Source organism: Zingiber officinale, chromosome 5B (assembly GCF_018446385.1).
Source record: "Zingiber officinale cultivar Zhangliang chromosome 5B, Zo_v1.1, whole genome shotgun sequence".
NCBI classification, from domain to species: Eukaryota; Viridiplantae; Streptophyta; class Magnoliopsida; order Zingiberales; family Zingiberaceae; genus Zingiber; species Zingiber officinale.
In genome coordinates this window covers 101,722,073-101,738,251 of record NC_055995.1, presented here as the reverse complement: position 1 = coordinate 101,738,251, position 16,179 = coordinate 101,722,073, and the positions used below count along the sequence as shown (strand labels likewise).

Here is a 16,179-nt window from a genome sequence, read left to right as displayed (position 1 = left end):
ATATAACATTGGTTGTCTCATATATGTGAACGACAGTAATCTACAAGACAGAAGTTGGTTGCAAATAAACTTTTCCTTTAATAGTTGACAAATCTGTCTCCAATACGTTTGATGATATTGTTTTAAAGCACAAATTGCCTTTTAAATTGTGTTTTAATAATTAAGATATTATGTCCAATACTTTAAGTTGTCATGTTTATCTCAAATAGTGTTAATTAAAATAGTGTTTATCTCAAATACGTGTCAATTATCAAATTCACCATGAAGTTTAACACTTTTGACAGTTATAAATTCTTACAAATAATTATATTTAAATAAATTTAAAATGCCCTTGATTAAGACGTTAGACATAATTGTCCAACACAAGATTTATTTAATAAAAAATCAACGATTGTAATTATAATTTAGATAAATTAATAAACATGTTTGTTTATGAATTGTTAACAAATTTTGTTCATGAATATCCTGACTTGGACAAAGAGGCTTCATGGATCTAATAACGTGGTGAATCATCTGAGGCTTTCCATGCTGATTTGGAAAATTTAAACAAAAGCTTATTCGAATAAGCTCCTACAATAAAAGCATTTAGTGATGAAGATTGAGTCGACGATACAAATAACTGGATTTTGCAATTGAAGTTGTATACTCCTTCAGTAATTCTCATTTCAGAAAGAAAAAAAGAAGCAAGCGTATAGATTTGGGAGGTGAACAATGCATTAGTTTTCTACCACAAGAATAATGCTTCGCAACCTCTAAACTTGAACTATGGGAAAAAAACATCTTTTCGCTACAATTTCATCTAAGATATCTTTGTCTGATTATGATGCTAATCCTGTGGCTTCTTTAGGGATCAAAAACAGAAAGGATATGGGGAACAGAGTGGCCAATAGTTGAATAGAAATGCCAAAGATCAGGTTATGAAAAGAGTCCGATGATATGTTCAGCGCTGAGGCCAAAGCAGCACCTAAGAATGCTCCCAAGGTGGAACCCAAGTTGTTTATGGACATAAAGAGTGCAAAAAGGGTTCCTTCAATCCCATGGGGACATAGTCGACCCGAGAGTATCAGAAATGGCATCAACCTGCACAAGTAAACCATCATAAAAATATGACAAAATCCAAATCTGTAACTTTTTGCACCATTTTTTGTTAGTTGTATTCTAAAATGTAATCACTGCACAAGCTTTTATGATGTGACTTATCGTGTAATTTCCTAGTGATGCTGTGAGAAAATTTTATATTCCATAAACTATATGCATCTAAGGAATAAGATATATGAAATAAAGAATAAGATGAGGAAACAAGAAAAGGTTAGTAAGTACTTGAATTGCCGGATTGTGTCACTGAAAGCTGATCCCCAAAGAACCACATGTTTATCTGGTATGCCCAACTGATTATGCAATTTGGATACTAAAATGATATCGAGAAGACATCCAATCCCAAGTCCAACATGAGCCATCCTGTCATTGTCATTCATGGAAAAGATTACTACATGAGTTACCTAATTTTCTTATAAAGGCAAAAAAAAACATAAGTACTTAATGTTAGAATGTTAAATTTTATATTTTTCAGCTTTTCAGGTTTACATCATAATTAAACAAACTTTAAGCTAACATGTTTCAGAATTCTGATGGAACATTTGTATATGCTATATGCTCGTTTTTTTCTATTCTTCTAGTTTAGCACCAAACACTTTTTAAGAAAAATTCACAGAAAACTATAGACTATTTTTATGTACTTAAAAACTTCTCAAGCACAAATGACATGCAATTAAATAAACTCTGAAGTCAGAAAATTATCATTATTAAGTTTTCTGCATGAAACCAAAAAAGATTAAAAAGTTGTTTCAGTTTCAACTACATGACATTACAATGCCCGATGAACCATATATGTCTACAAAGGTTTTTTAACCTTCAACTATATGATATATAAGATACCAACTTGATTTTCATATGATAGGTAGAAGCTGGTGCAATTGTGACTCATAGTGATGTTGATTTGAAAGGAATTAAGCACGCAGACACAAAAAATTACAGAGGTTATCTCTAAGACTGGATTCCTAGTCACTCATGTTTGTATGTTGTTACATAGAAAAAACCTTATTGCAAAATTGTCAGATTTTATCATTTAGATTTTAGTGTTCATATTGGTCCTTCCAGTTTCAGAAAAAGCATAATATTCTTATTTCTGATAGATGAAAATGTGTTTGTAATCAATTACCAGATCAGCAACTTCAGTTGCTATCCAATTTAAACACCATATCATTTTTATGGCTATTGGGTAAAAAAATGGAGAAGTGGTATTTTATGTGCAAGGAATGATTCAGGAACATAATTAGATCACTTATGACTTAACATCTAGTGGCATGGCAGTATAAATATCAGAAACAACTCTACATCAAACCCGATCATCTTACTCAAACACTGCAAAGTGATTTGATCATGAACTAGCATGGGGTTCAACAACATTTATTAATAACAGAACTATTTCTTTGATCATATACAAACAGAAAGCATGGCAAAATCTTCATAAATGATTTAACATAAAAAAGATAAGAATCTGAGATCTTGGTAAAACAGAAAGCTATGAGTAGCTTTCTTCACTTACAAGAGGACTTCTCTTAGCTTCTTGTGCTTCAAATATCTGTTGTATATATATGTACCAAGCATTAGTCCAATCCACCCAATCACACGTGCAGTACCGAGAAAAGATGCTTCCAACTTCAAAACCTCAGTCTGGTAATAGAACATAACCGTTGAGAGGCTTGGAACTGTAATGTTTGAAAAGAAAAACCAGGCCATAGGTCTGGCATTCACACAAGTCAAAAATAAAGTAGATACTGAACCTATATTGGAAATGGGGTATAGAAGGAGAAGTAAATTAACAGACTACAGGAATCTTCATCTACCTTAAGATGATAGGCTGCTTGAAGGTTCCAACCAAATTACAAATAGCTGATTTCAGAGATATACAGTATCTCTCAAGTCGTGAACGAGGCTGCCTAATAGGACTCTCATATTTTAAGTTTATTCTCTTATTGTCATTATTACGCTTGTTTTTTCTCTTGGATGTCTTAGATGTTTTAATGAAAGAATTTTTTCTGTTAGAGTGGTCTACATCATCTTTGAATTTCATAGTTTTACTATCATGGTTTTGTGCTCCATCGGATTCCAATGGAGACTCCTTGATTAAAGAGCATGACAAGAGCTGAATGGCTGGAAGAATTGAAAAAAGTAGAAATATTGTGTCAATTCTGAGTTGAGATAAGGTGTATCCTCCTAACAAGCTTCCGAAAATTCCTCCTAAGGCCATCGACAACCACGACAATGATTGAAGATCGCCAGCAAATTCTGCCCTGCCAAAAATAACCCTATTAGTTTGAATTACTAGAGGATTGTTAAAAAAACATGCAAATACGCATACAGTTCAGAATGAACAGCCTCTGCAACCATAGCATCAACAACAACATCTGCCATGGCAGACCCCAGGTTTTGTACTGTCAAAAAAGCAGCAAACAAATTGCCTGAGCTCCTTGCAGAAGTCACGAGACCAAGAACAAGCCAAGGTAAAAGAGATAAAATTGTGGCTATAACTAAATAAGGAAGTCTCCTCCTTCCATTTATAGGAATACAATCTGACAGTATTCTGCAAAAAAAACAAAGTAATAAAGAAATTGGTATATATAAAAGATTTACATCATAGATGTGATTGGTAGAAATTTCTCTTCAAAATTTAGAATTTTGCAATTTATACAATTATACACAATCATTACAGGTCAACCATAATTTATTGTTTCAATCAGAACTATTTGTGGATTAATAGAGAATATGTATCATGATTTCCTCTTTCAATCAAAACTCATCACTGTCTGTGAAAATAGACAGCATAAAAGAGCATAACATGAGATAATAAATATCTGATTGATATAGAAAACCTTGATTTTGTTCATCTTTCTTGAAAAGTAAACAGCCCATCTGCAACCATTAATGAAACATGAACAAAAACCATTTGCAACCATCTCAAAGAATTTCACACTTTTAAAGAATCATTAATTAAGCTGGAAGTAGATACAGGTGATTTCAGCTTGTTAAAATTTGTGAAAAAGCTCAACAACGAGAAAAATGCACACTAATAAAGCTAAATTTTAGATCAAGCAGAATATATATATATAACCTTGTTTAAGTATTTATTAATTATGATCTAAACATTCTATATATAGATATACAATTTAAACAAAAAAGTGATTTACATAAACAGCACATAAAACTAGGATTTCTTGGTAATTAAGTTCATTTTACAGGAAATTAATACACAGTCATAAAAGCCCACAAACAAATTCACAATCAAAATGTACTTGTTATAAGTTTTTGTATAACATTTACATTAAAACAAGCTGAAATTTGAGTTAATTACTAGCATAGGATCTACTATTCAGCTTAGTTTTGCCTTTCATTTACAAATCCTACACAAATAAGAGGTTTATTTCTCTTTTCACCTTCTTTGTCCATATGCTCCAAAATGTTTCTTGAAGTATAGGTCAATATGGTTGCTTATATAAGGCTCACGATAAGTGTGGAGACGAGAAATAATACTTCAAACTATGGCCTAGACCATTAGTTCTCTCACAAGTTCTACAAGTTCTTGGACAATAGGTAAGGTTCTTTACTACAAAGGTGAGGTCTTAGTTAAGACATAATTGGCTCGGCTATGATAGGAACAAAATTGAAGAAGCATTTGGCTCTTCCATACATGCACGACTCGGCTCAATGAGACTTTCAATAAAGACCTAGATCACAAAATAGTGACTTTCCACATTCCAGTGTCTTCAGCAGTGATGATTGATGATAACAATTTTGTATCATTTCAATTAGCTACTAACCAATGAAGAAGAATCTAGCTACTAACCAACCAATGAAGAAGAATCTGCATTTTTGGATGATATGGGCCACATAATAATTCATCTTCGTCAAACTCTATTTTTCCAAATTTGGGATTGGCATGTCACATAATAAATCTGGATGAAGATTGGATCTCTTATGATATTTGTTTTCCCAAAATGACAATTGGCACAAGGTTACTCTTCAAATACATAGAGAAACACATTCAAGATAGAGAAATTTATGTCCATAGTAATTTTAAATATCTCAAAATTACTAGTTATATATTCCTGCATAGAATTCAATGATAGGATAAGATCCTTATACGAGGCCTCACATCCTAGGGACTATATGAGTTGTTAATTATCAATCATTATGACCAATCCAAGGTAACAAGAAAAAAACAATTATCACCATGAGAACAATCTTGTTTCACATTTGTTTTCCATTATTCTTTGATTTGGGCGGATAAGCTAATTCATACAAGCAATACAAATGTAAGTAATAGAAATGCATTTAGCAGCATCACAAATATGGAAACAATTTGATATGATACATTATGTTTTAAGAAATTTATACTGACATATTTGCCTTGTGTTGCTCAACAAGTTATGCACCTTCGTGCATCAATATCAGAAACAGTATGATCTCACACATGATGCCCAAATGTTCTTGTGAGTTCAGCTATGTGTATTTATTATGAGAAAATATACAAAAGACCGAGTCATTTAAAGTTTAGTGTTCCAAAAGAAATAAACACGTCGTGTTAGTATAATTTAACTGTTAGCAAGCTCACGATAACATGCACATCAACAACAAAAGAGTCGTGAATTAGAACTGCATACAGATTACTAAAACAGTTTATTCGGGAGGAATTACTAAAACATTTTTATAAGATAAATTGGCTACATATTGTGATTGCTAACATAAAATGCAGATCATTTGTCTGTAAGTGTTACTTGAAGTACCAATCACAACGAAAACAACAGGAAATAAGATCCTTCGAACGACCAAACACAAGAGGGTTAAGTGGTTACCCATAAATTGGTTTGATACTCCATGGAGAATGAGCAACAGAAACTAGAAACTGTGATGAAGACGGCGATAACTTCAGGACGTCTTTCATCTGGTAAGAAATTGCAGTCCACACAAAGGATCTGAAACCCTGCCAAAGTATATAAAAAAGACGATCGAAATTACGTCTTTCATAGAGAAACAAGATCGATGAAAACTACCAAAAAGGCAGGTACAAGAACGAATCTACAAAGAAGCCCTACTCTACACGGTCGGAAATAAGAGCCAAAGGAAGGCAACCTGATTGAAGTAGACCATAGTGACAAGCCAAAGGAAGGAAGCTCCGAAGGAGGCCCGCATCCGCGTCGCCCAGGAAATCCACATCTCGATCTGCCGCGCGGTGCTCAACTAACGCAGCCCTGGGGGACGAACGAATCAAGAATGCACTTGACGGCGAGATGACGAGGAATATTTGCTCCGGAGATTTCGTCTTCCCCTTGGGGATTGGCTTCGGTTCGTCCCCTCTTCGTCCCCCTCACGCATCGTGAAGAAAATGGACCGAGAGACTCCAGAAACGCTCCCTCGCTTCCAACCGTGCGTTACCCTTTTTATTGTTTACTCGCCAAGTCGGTGGTCGTGGAGCAGATGAGTCGTCAATCTGACAGTAAAATTAAGGGTACAATTTGGGTGTGAATACTATCCAAATAAAAGTGCAATTATTCTTTTCTCTCTTTCCTATTTCTTTGCCTTCCTTATCAATTTTTCTTTCTTTTCCACGCTTTCTCGTTTTTACCCTTTGAGCTAAATATAGCATAATTGCCAACAATAATCGTAGACTTAAATTATAATGGCCACTTTGGACGTCGATACAAAATGGCGCGTCTACATAAATCCTCGCCAAGAGAGAATGACAAAATAGAGAATAGCGGGAAAATGAAAAGAAATATATTTCAGTCTTATTTTAGGGAGTTTTCAAGATGCACCGTACTATTTGAAAGGAAAATCATTTATTAAAATTTCACTCAACATAGTAGTCTGGAGATCAGGTAATCATAGCCCCGAGATTATGGTTCAGCAGTAAAATATTTAGATTATCACTCATATATTCATAATTTCATATAATTATAGATAATTTTTCCTTAAAATGACATACACACTTAAAAAATATTGTGCAGAAAAATTATATACAATCGGATCACCAGAGCTAACTAAATTTGTTATTTTTTGAGATAAGTAATCATAATATATTTCGTACAAAAAATTAAAATCGCAAAGGTACAGCTGCCAGGCTGCCACTGGCAGTCCGGCTACGATTGCGAGTCCATTGGCTACAGTTCCCATGGGTTGGGATTATTAAAATTTTGATTAAATTAAAATAATAGATAGAATTGAGAAGTTTGGTTAAGTTAATTTAAAATTTTAATTATTTTTTAAAAATATTAATTATTTTGCATTATTTGATCCGATTTCATGACTGAGTCAACTGTTCAATACCAATTAATCAATTAATTAATTTAATATTTGATTACATTTATAGATTTTATATTTATTTGATTTGTTTGATTTTAATGGCAGTGAATTTGATTTGTTTTTTTTTTTAAATTCAATTAGTTCAACTTGATTTGCTGCCTTTAACAGCTGAATTTGATGCGAAATGAGACAAGTAATCATCAAAGGAAAATAAATCGGCAATTTTTCAAAAGGCATATCCAATATTTGAGACTGTAAAAGGCGCATCTAATATTGCGATTGCCCAAAAGGCACACTTTCTCGTTTTACTCCTTTGATAAAATTGATTTATTTTCCTTTCTTTCATCTCTTAGTTTTTGTATGCAGCTCTCCTCCCTTATCTTAAATTACATTAATATGTCTCTCCTCTGTACGTGTATGTAACCATCATTATAGCACTAATTTTTAAAAATCTTACACCAGTACCATGGTAGTATTGACTTTTAAAAGCTAGCACCATAACGGTATTGGTGTGTTAAATTATGTATTTTTAAAAAAATAATAATAATAAATAAGGGCATACTCCATAGTATTGTAAAAATTTATAGAAATTGAAATGAGTCCAATTAGAATTGTTTAAGTCAATCAATGGATTTTTGACCGAAAATTATTACTGGACGTAAGAAATTTGAATTTAAAAAAAAAACTAACATGTAATAGAGGATGATAATACAGTGAAAGTATTTATGATGTCCATGTATAATTCTGACATCCTTAAGATAAGTTATGAGTATATGCAAATTACCTTAAAGTCATAAACTTTGAAAACTTTTTGATCATTATTGTTAATTACTTCAGTTGATATTTTTAGGCACATATAAACTCTAGGGCACTTCAGAAACCTATAATACTTAGAATGGATCTTATTGAAGCTCTCTAAGTCCATTAATGAATTTTGACTAAAACTCATTAATAGACCTAAGGGAATTAGAATTCTGAAAAATTACAATGAGATGAAAGCTCTGAGTGTGGAGAATTTAGAGATGCTATAAAATCATGATTTTGAGTCTCAAACAAAAAGTTATGATTCGGAAGACTCCGACGAAGAACACAAGTAAGCAAGCTTCCTTGCTCTACCAGTACAAGTGTACATTGCTGAAACCGAGTATGAGTTTGAAACTAGAGCTGAATTAGAAATTGAGTCTGAAAGAAGCCACGGATCCGTATCCGTTTCCAAAGGGTCAAATAATATTATAAGTTCTCTAGTCGATGGTATTCAAGTAGATGAATTACAAATCTTAATTACATACTTAATTACATACTTATTGAGAAAGTTAGCCAAATCCAATCTCTAGGTCAAGTTACTCCAAAAGGAGATAAAAGCCCTTAAGGAGGAAACTAACTTGAGCTCTTTGACTGAACAAGTTCAAGATGGAGCCTCAACTCAAGTTCAATGACTTAAGGAAGAGAATTCCAATTTTAAAACTCAAGTCAAAGAACTTAAGGACTCATTGGAATGGTTCACTTTAGGTTTCAAGAACTTGAGGAAGAAAATTCTAATTTGAAAACTCAAGTTAAAGAACTCAAGGACACGTTGGAACGGTTCACCCTGGGTTCCAAGAATCTTTATCTGATTCTTAGAAAACAACGAGTCGTTTACAACAAATCCAGACTTGGATTTAAAACTAAAAGAAAATACAAATCATATGTGAGATACGACATAGGAGAATAACCTACCGTAATTTATAGGAATTTTTAGATATTTTTCTGGATTTATTTGGAGATCATATCATAGAGATTGAGGGGATAAATTGTTAAGCATAAGATGGTAATGGGAATAACCTTTAGAGGAGGTTTAATTAAGGGGTAATGAGAACTTAACCTAACCTAACCACTATAAGAAGCTACAGTGCCAAGCCCTAAAAGTCGCCCCAATACTCCATCGCATCCACTCCGTCGAAATCGTCGTTTCCTCTCGAGCTCACCCTATCTGCCGACGGCCACAGCTCCGACGCGCGCATGCGCTCGACCGCCGACGCCTGGTCGCAGATCGAGTCACTGTTGTCCCCAACCTCTTAACGGAGGTTGCGACGGCGGAGGTCTTCGGAGTGTAGCTTCGCACAGGGGATCCTTGGCCGGGAGAGGGGAAATCAGACTCTGGTGATGCGGGAGTCGAATAGCTTGTGCCAGAGCTCATCATGATCGAGGACTTGCGCTCCCAACGGTGGTTTCATCTACCCGAGCCCTAAAGCTGGGGTTCTCCATCGGGTTTTCCTTCGCCGACGGTGAGGGTTTCCGCCCTTGAGGTAAGTGGAGTTATGGATTGTCTCGATTAGGATTCTGGTACTCTGGATCTGTGATTTGAGGTTAGGATGCGGGGTTGTATTGATTGAGGTATTGTTCTAGTAGTGACTCACGGTAGTAGTCCCGGCCACAATTCCCAGCAATTGTTCTTCATCCGGAGATTAGTAAGTAAAGAATCTACAGCTCTAAACGGTAGATCTGTGGTTCTAGGTGTTGGAAACAATTCGAATTGTGTGTTGATTTGTGTGATGGTAATGGTTGTAGGCTCTGTAGGAGCTCTATTTATGGATCTTGGCAGCAGGTATCACCAGAGGACCCGTGCCGGCGATTTCACCTTCGGGCAGAGGATCGTCAGAGGTAAGCTTTGTGGTAGGATAAAGTTGTGGGTGTTGGATACGAGTGAAGATGAATCTATTGTTGGTGCAATCCCAATGGTCCGTGGGACCATGTGTTTTGGTGTTTGGGCAAAGGGTTTAAGTTAGGTTCACCCTTGTTATTTGATATGTGTACTTGAGTTGTGCAGTACTGCAGGATACACATGTGACTCAGGTTGACGGCTTCGGGTCCGGTGAAGGATGGAACATCCGAGGGACCGTGGACAAGGCAGCGAGGACAAGGGCCGAGGGAAGCGACTTCGAGGCATACGCAAAGGATGGCATTGGGGACGAGCCGCGGGCTTGAATGCATCCGAGAGACGAGAGTCAAAGGAAGTAGGCTTGAAGGTAAGAGATCAATGTTGCAAAGAACCGTCAAGTGAGTCATAAGGGTGAGGGTACGAGTGCACAAGAGATTGTACTCGGAGTAAAATCTTAGTTTTAGGATTTTTACCATAGTGTTACTGTAGCAGAACTGTAGCGCTACTGTAGCAGTCGACTGCATGTTTTAGCAGTCGATTGGTGCAGTCGACCGGGCAGTTGACTGGGAGCGAACAAAATGCTTCTGTTCGTTCAGTCAGTGTGGATCAGTCGACTGCTAGTTTTAGTAGTCGACTGATATCGAGTCGTTGGCATGTAACGGTCGAATTTCCACAGAGGGAAGTCGACTGCATGTTTTGGCAGTCGACTGATAGGCGAGGTTTTCAACCCGCGGCCTATATAACCAAAGCTTGGGAGCTTGGTTATAGTTGACGAAATTAGTGGTGGTAAACCCTAATTAGTAGTCTACTTGTTCTCAAGTGTTTATGAGTGTTGTGGTGAGGTTTCTCCACCCACAATGAGCTACTTGAGATAGCCGGAGTTTGCCAGGGGCTAATCCACCGACGGATCGGGATCGTCCACCTCAAGGACACGCCGTGGAGTAGGAGCTCTAATCACCGAATCACGTTAAACGTACGTGTTAGCGGTTTGTATTTCCTTTGTTAGTTTTAGCCTTTAGCTTGTTTGTTTTGTTTGTATTCTGCTGCGCAAGCTAACATCGTAGGAGAAGCGATCGATTTGGGGGCGCCCTCTATCCAACCCCCCCTTCAAGCTGACCATCGATCCCCTACATCTGTATCAGTGATAGTTTGTGTTTAGGGAATAAATGCATGATTTGCTAGCCCTAATTGTGGTAATATAATGTAGGGGGTTTTGGTTGGTTTGTGTGGATCAGTAATGGGGATCAATAATTAGTGTGTGTTTTTTTGGGTAACAAACGAACTCGGATTAATTACCTATCTTGTATATTGGCTTAGTTATTCGGGTTCTTAAGTAGATGGTTAAAATTGATACGTTGACGCAAGACTTTGATCGAGGTGGGTGTCGTGACGAAGAGACGTCGGATTCAGCCCACATTTAGAGGCGGGTACTTCTTGACTTGCTTCTTTAGTTATTGATCTTAGTGCATGAGTTAGTTTCAGATATGTAGTATTTATCTTGACTCCACTCATATTCGCTTCGTGTGCTTGATACTTTGTCCACTCAATCTTCGAGATGCTCGAATTCGTATCAATACAATCTCATGTTGTTATCTTTGATAATTAGCAGATACTAGACACCATGTTTACCTGTTTGACTATTGTTTATTTATATTTCGTATTGAGCATGCGACATCATGTAGCATACCTGATTTCTGTTGTATATGTATGATGACTGTTGCATTATCCGCATCATGTCATAGCATGCATGTCGGCGATCATGTCTCCCTTGTGGTTGAGAAGGTCTTGACCAGAGCCGCACACTCGACCACTCATGGGTAATGGTAGCGGGAGTGTGCTGCTTGTCCTGTCATGCTCTTACTCGGTCACTCATGGGTAGTGGCGGCTGGAGTTGTGAGCAGCAGGGACCCTATTGCAACGTAGCTAGATAGCTACTACGCAAACTGTCCATTCGGTCACTCGAGAGTGGTGAAGGCTAGAGTGATACAATAGTCACCGATCCGGCCTCTCAACCATACAGGGGTCGTGGTGCAGAGAGGTGGGCGGGGTGACCATTCCTGCATACGCTGTTGTTATTCTACATGTTTATATCGTTGTGGTTTGCTTATGCTGTTAGTTGTTTCCTTATGCATTTCTGTTATCACATACCTATTATATATGCTTGGACACTGCTTACTTTGACAGTATACCTTACATGTGATCTAGGTAGTTATGAGCAGTATTGTAGTAGTTTTGTGATACATCTGACTTTATACTACTAGCCTAGGATATGGTATCAGGTATGGATTTATATGCTTTATGTACATAGTAGTATCTGCTATTTATCCTTCCGAGACTGTATCCTGTTGTATTCCTGGCTCTTTATTTTACTTATGCACTATCTATTATTTACCCGCTGAGTCTTTATACTCACCACCCTATAAACCGGTAATTTCACCAGGTAGTCGGTAGTTGATGCCAGTACACTTGGAGGAGGATCCTGACTGCCGGTCCCACGTCGCTTCCGAGGACGGATTTCTGATTTTGGTTTATCGTTTTGTTATGATTTGAACTTGTGAACTTGGTATTATAATAATCCATTGTGGACTTTGTGTTAAACTGTATTTGGTTTGTTTTGTCGAGGAGTCAAGCCGGGTCGGCCCGCGGTGAGTAGTTATGTGCTTGTTATATGTTTTCCGCTGTGTTTGATTTACCAGCCGAGTGGGTTGCTTATTATCTGCGTGGATGTGTTTAGTTCTAGTCGAGTTGGCTGTGTTTTGCATATATGTATCTGATGGCGATGTATACTGGTTCCATATGTCACTGCTACAGGGGAGGTGCTGTCCGATTTTCGTTGGACAACCTTACTCTCAGGGTGTGACATCATATTTATCCCTAGTTAATAGAAATAACAGAAACATAGTCTAAGCATGAGTCCCCAAGTCGAACTTGGTTAATCAAATTAGACTTGAACTATATTGGGTCCCCAAGGATCAGATCTATTACCTTGATAGACCATATTGAGACTATGATCCAAGGGGAGCCAATAGAAAGACCATTTTTATCAATAGATAAAACTGTTTGATGCTTGCCTTGTCTGCTCTTTATTATACATGCTTAGATTAGGGTAGATTAAGGACCTAGGCGTAATTTACACTTGTTTAGTTAAACTTAGGGGTTTCAAAAAGGAAATTAAATATATAATTTCTTTGAAAGGCTCTGTCTAGAAGTGATGGATGATCTCATACTCAAGAAAGCCTAGTACCTCGCCACAACCTGGAAGTCAATCTTTGAAATGTGTATTTAATTGACTAATTGGAAAACCTAAGTCTAACTCAAATGTAAATTAATCCTTAGATATAATCTTAATTGAAAATAACCATCTCACAAAACTACATAAGGTTCCCTGATTGATAACTTAGAATCGAGTGAGATGGATCCAGGATAAATTATTTAAAAATCACCGTAAAAAATTTTTTAAATCATTTTAAAAATCTTTAAAAATTATTTTAAAATGGTTTAAAAATTATTTAAAAACCCTTTAAATTGTTTTTAAAATTATTTAAAAATCCTTTTAAAAATTGTTTAAAAAACACTTTAAAAATCTTTTAAAAATCATACAAAAATCTTTAAAAATCCATTTAAAAATTATTTTAAAAACCTTTTAAAAATTACTTTAAAAATCTTACAAAAATCATTTTAACAATCTTTTAAAATCGTTTTAAAAATTATTTAAAAATCCTATTAAAAATTACTTTAAAAATCTTTTAAAAAACATTTTAAAAATCTTTTCAAATCCTTTTAAAAATTATTTAAAAATATTTTAAAAATCATTTCAAATCCTTTCAAAAAATTATTTAAAAATATTTTCAAAATCATTTTAAAAATCTTTTAAAAGCCTTTTAAAAAATTATTTAAAAATCACTTTAAAAATCCTTTCAAAAATTATTTAAAAATCCTTTTAAAAATTACTTTAAATTTTTTAAAAAAATCCATTTAAAAATTGTTTAAAAATCATTATAAGTTGTCTAAAAATTATTTAAAAATCCATTTAAAAATTTATTTTAAAATCCTTTTCAAAAATATTTAAAAAATTCTTTAAAAATCCTTTTAAAAATCGTTTAAAAAATTATTTAAAAATCTTTTTAAAAATTATTTAAAACTTATTTTAAAATCCTTATAAAAATTGTCTAAAAATTATTTAAAAATCCTTTTAAAATTACTTTAAAAATTCTATTAAAATCCTTTTAAAAATTGTTTAAAAATTATTTAAAAATCCTTTTAAATTGTTTAAAATTTATTTATAAATCCTTTTAAAAATTATTTAAAATTTATTTAAAAATATTTTTTAAAATTACTTTAAAAATCTTTTTAAATTCTTTTAAAAATCATTTCAAAAATCTTTTAAAAATTCTTTAAAAATTATTTAAAAATCCTTTCAAAAATTGTTTAAAAATTATTTTAAAATATTTTTAAAAATTGTTTAAAAATCCTTTTAAAAATTATTTAAAATTTATTTGAAAATCCTTTTATAAATTACTTTAAAAATTCTTTAAAAACCTTTAAAAATTATTTAAAAATCCTTTTAAAAATTACTTTAAAATCTTTTCAAAATCATTTTAAAAATATTTTAAAATTCTTTTGAAAAATTATTTAAATATCACTTTAAAAATCTTTTAAAAATCATTTTAAAATCCTTTTAAAAATTGTTTAAAAATTATTTAAAAATCCTTGAAACAATTATTTAAGAATTATTTAAAAATTATTTTAAAATCCTTTTAAAAATTGTTTAAAAAATTATTTAAGATTCCTTTTAAAAATTACTTAAAAAATTATTTAAAAATCCTTTTAAAAATTATTTAACAATCATTTTTAAATTTATTTAAAAATACTTTTGAAAATTACTTTAAAAATTATTGAAAAATCCTTTTAAAAATTGTTTAAAAATTATTTAAAAATCCTTTTAAAAAATATTTAAAAATCCTTTTAAAAAATTGTTTAAAAATTATTTATAAATCCTTTTAAAAATTGTTTAAAAATTATTTTAAAATCCTTTTACCAATTATTTAAAAATTATTTTAAAATCCTTTTAAAAATTATTTAAAAATCCTTTTAATTTTTTTAAATTTTAAAATTACTTTAAAAATTATTTAAAAATCCTTTTAAAAATTACTTTAAAAATCCTTTAAAAAATTGCTTTAAAAATTATTTTAAAATCCTTTAAAAAAACTTTTTTTGAAAATTTCTTTAAAATTATTTAAAAATCTTTTTAAAAATTACTTTAAAAATCCTTTTAAAATTATTTTAAAAATTATTTTAAAATCCTTTTAAAAATTGTTTAAAAATTATTTTAAAATACTTTAAATTTTTTTTTAAAAAAAACTATATTTCAAAATATCAAATGATATTCATTATTTTTAAATCGTAGAGGCATTAAAGCATTAATCAAGGGGGAGTGACGGGTGTGAGGCTAAGTTTTTTTAAATTAATTTTTTTTAAATATTTTTAAAAATTCAATTTATTTTCAAAACGAAAAATTATCTACATAAACTAAGTATTTACTCAAGTATCCTTCAAATCACTTACTTAATTAAGTAGTTTTTCAAGAAAATATTTTTTGATTAAGGCTTTACTTTTATATCTAAGATTTTATTAAATTTTTTCTTAAGCTAAAGTTTTTTTTATCAAAATTTGTTTTAAGTTGAGTATTTTTTTAAAACTTTTACTTGAAGCTAAGTGTTTTACGTTTTAAAGCTAAGACTTTTTAAAACTAAGTCTTTTTAAGGCTTTATACTTGACAAAACAATTATCTTCAAAATTTTAGCTAAGTTTCTTTGAAAAATCAAGTTAAAATACTTTTGAAAATATTATGTTATACAAGCCAAGTTTTTTTATAAGTACTTAACTATGTTTTTATGAAAACCCCCACTAAGTTAAATACTTAACTAAGTTTTCTCAAAAATAATTATTTTCAAAACAAAAAATTTAGCTAAGTGCTACCCTTCAGGGGAGCTTCGATTTAAATAAAATATTTTTCTATTTTTTCTCTCTACTTATTTTTTTTGAGTTATGTCAATGGGGGAGAGAAAAGTCAAAGTTAAGCTAAGAATTAAGAATTTAAACATAATGAAAGGGGGAGCATAGATTTTGTTTTCAATTTATTTCATTTATGCTCATGTTTAAATTTCTGTATTTACTGTCAT

At 32.7% G+C, this 16,179-nt stretch overlaps 1 protein-coding gene across 1 annotated transcript; it reads right to left on the bottom strand.

Moving 5' to 3' along the window:
• Window positions 1-610: 610 nt before the first annotated feature.
• Window positions 611-6,507, bottom strand: LOC121985211 (probable folate-biopterin transporter 4). The gene is made up of 7 exons (XM_042538517.1): window positions 6,190-6,507; window positions 5,913-6,040; window positions 3,422-3,643; window positions 2,907-3,353; window positions 2,606-2,803; window positions 1,321-1,458; window positions 611-1,080 (listed from the first exon to the last, which is right to left on the bottom strand). Exons 1-7 carry the CDS (start codon window positions 6,271-6,273, stop codon window positions 819-821), a joined length of 1,479 nt encoding a protein of 492 aa, XP_042394451.1. The 5' UTR covers window positions 6,274-6,507; the 3' UTR covers window positions 611-818.
• Between the last annotated feature and the right edge of the window lie 9,672 nt (window positions 6,508-16,179).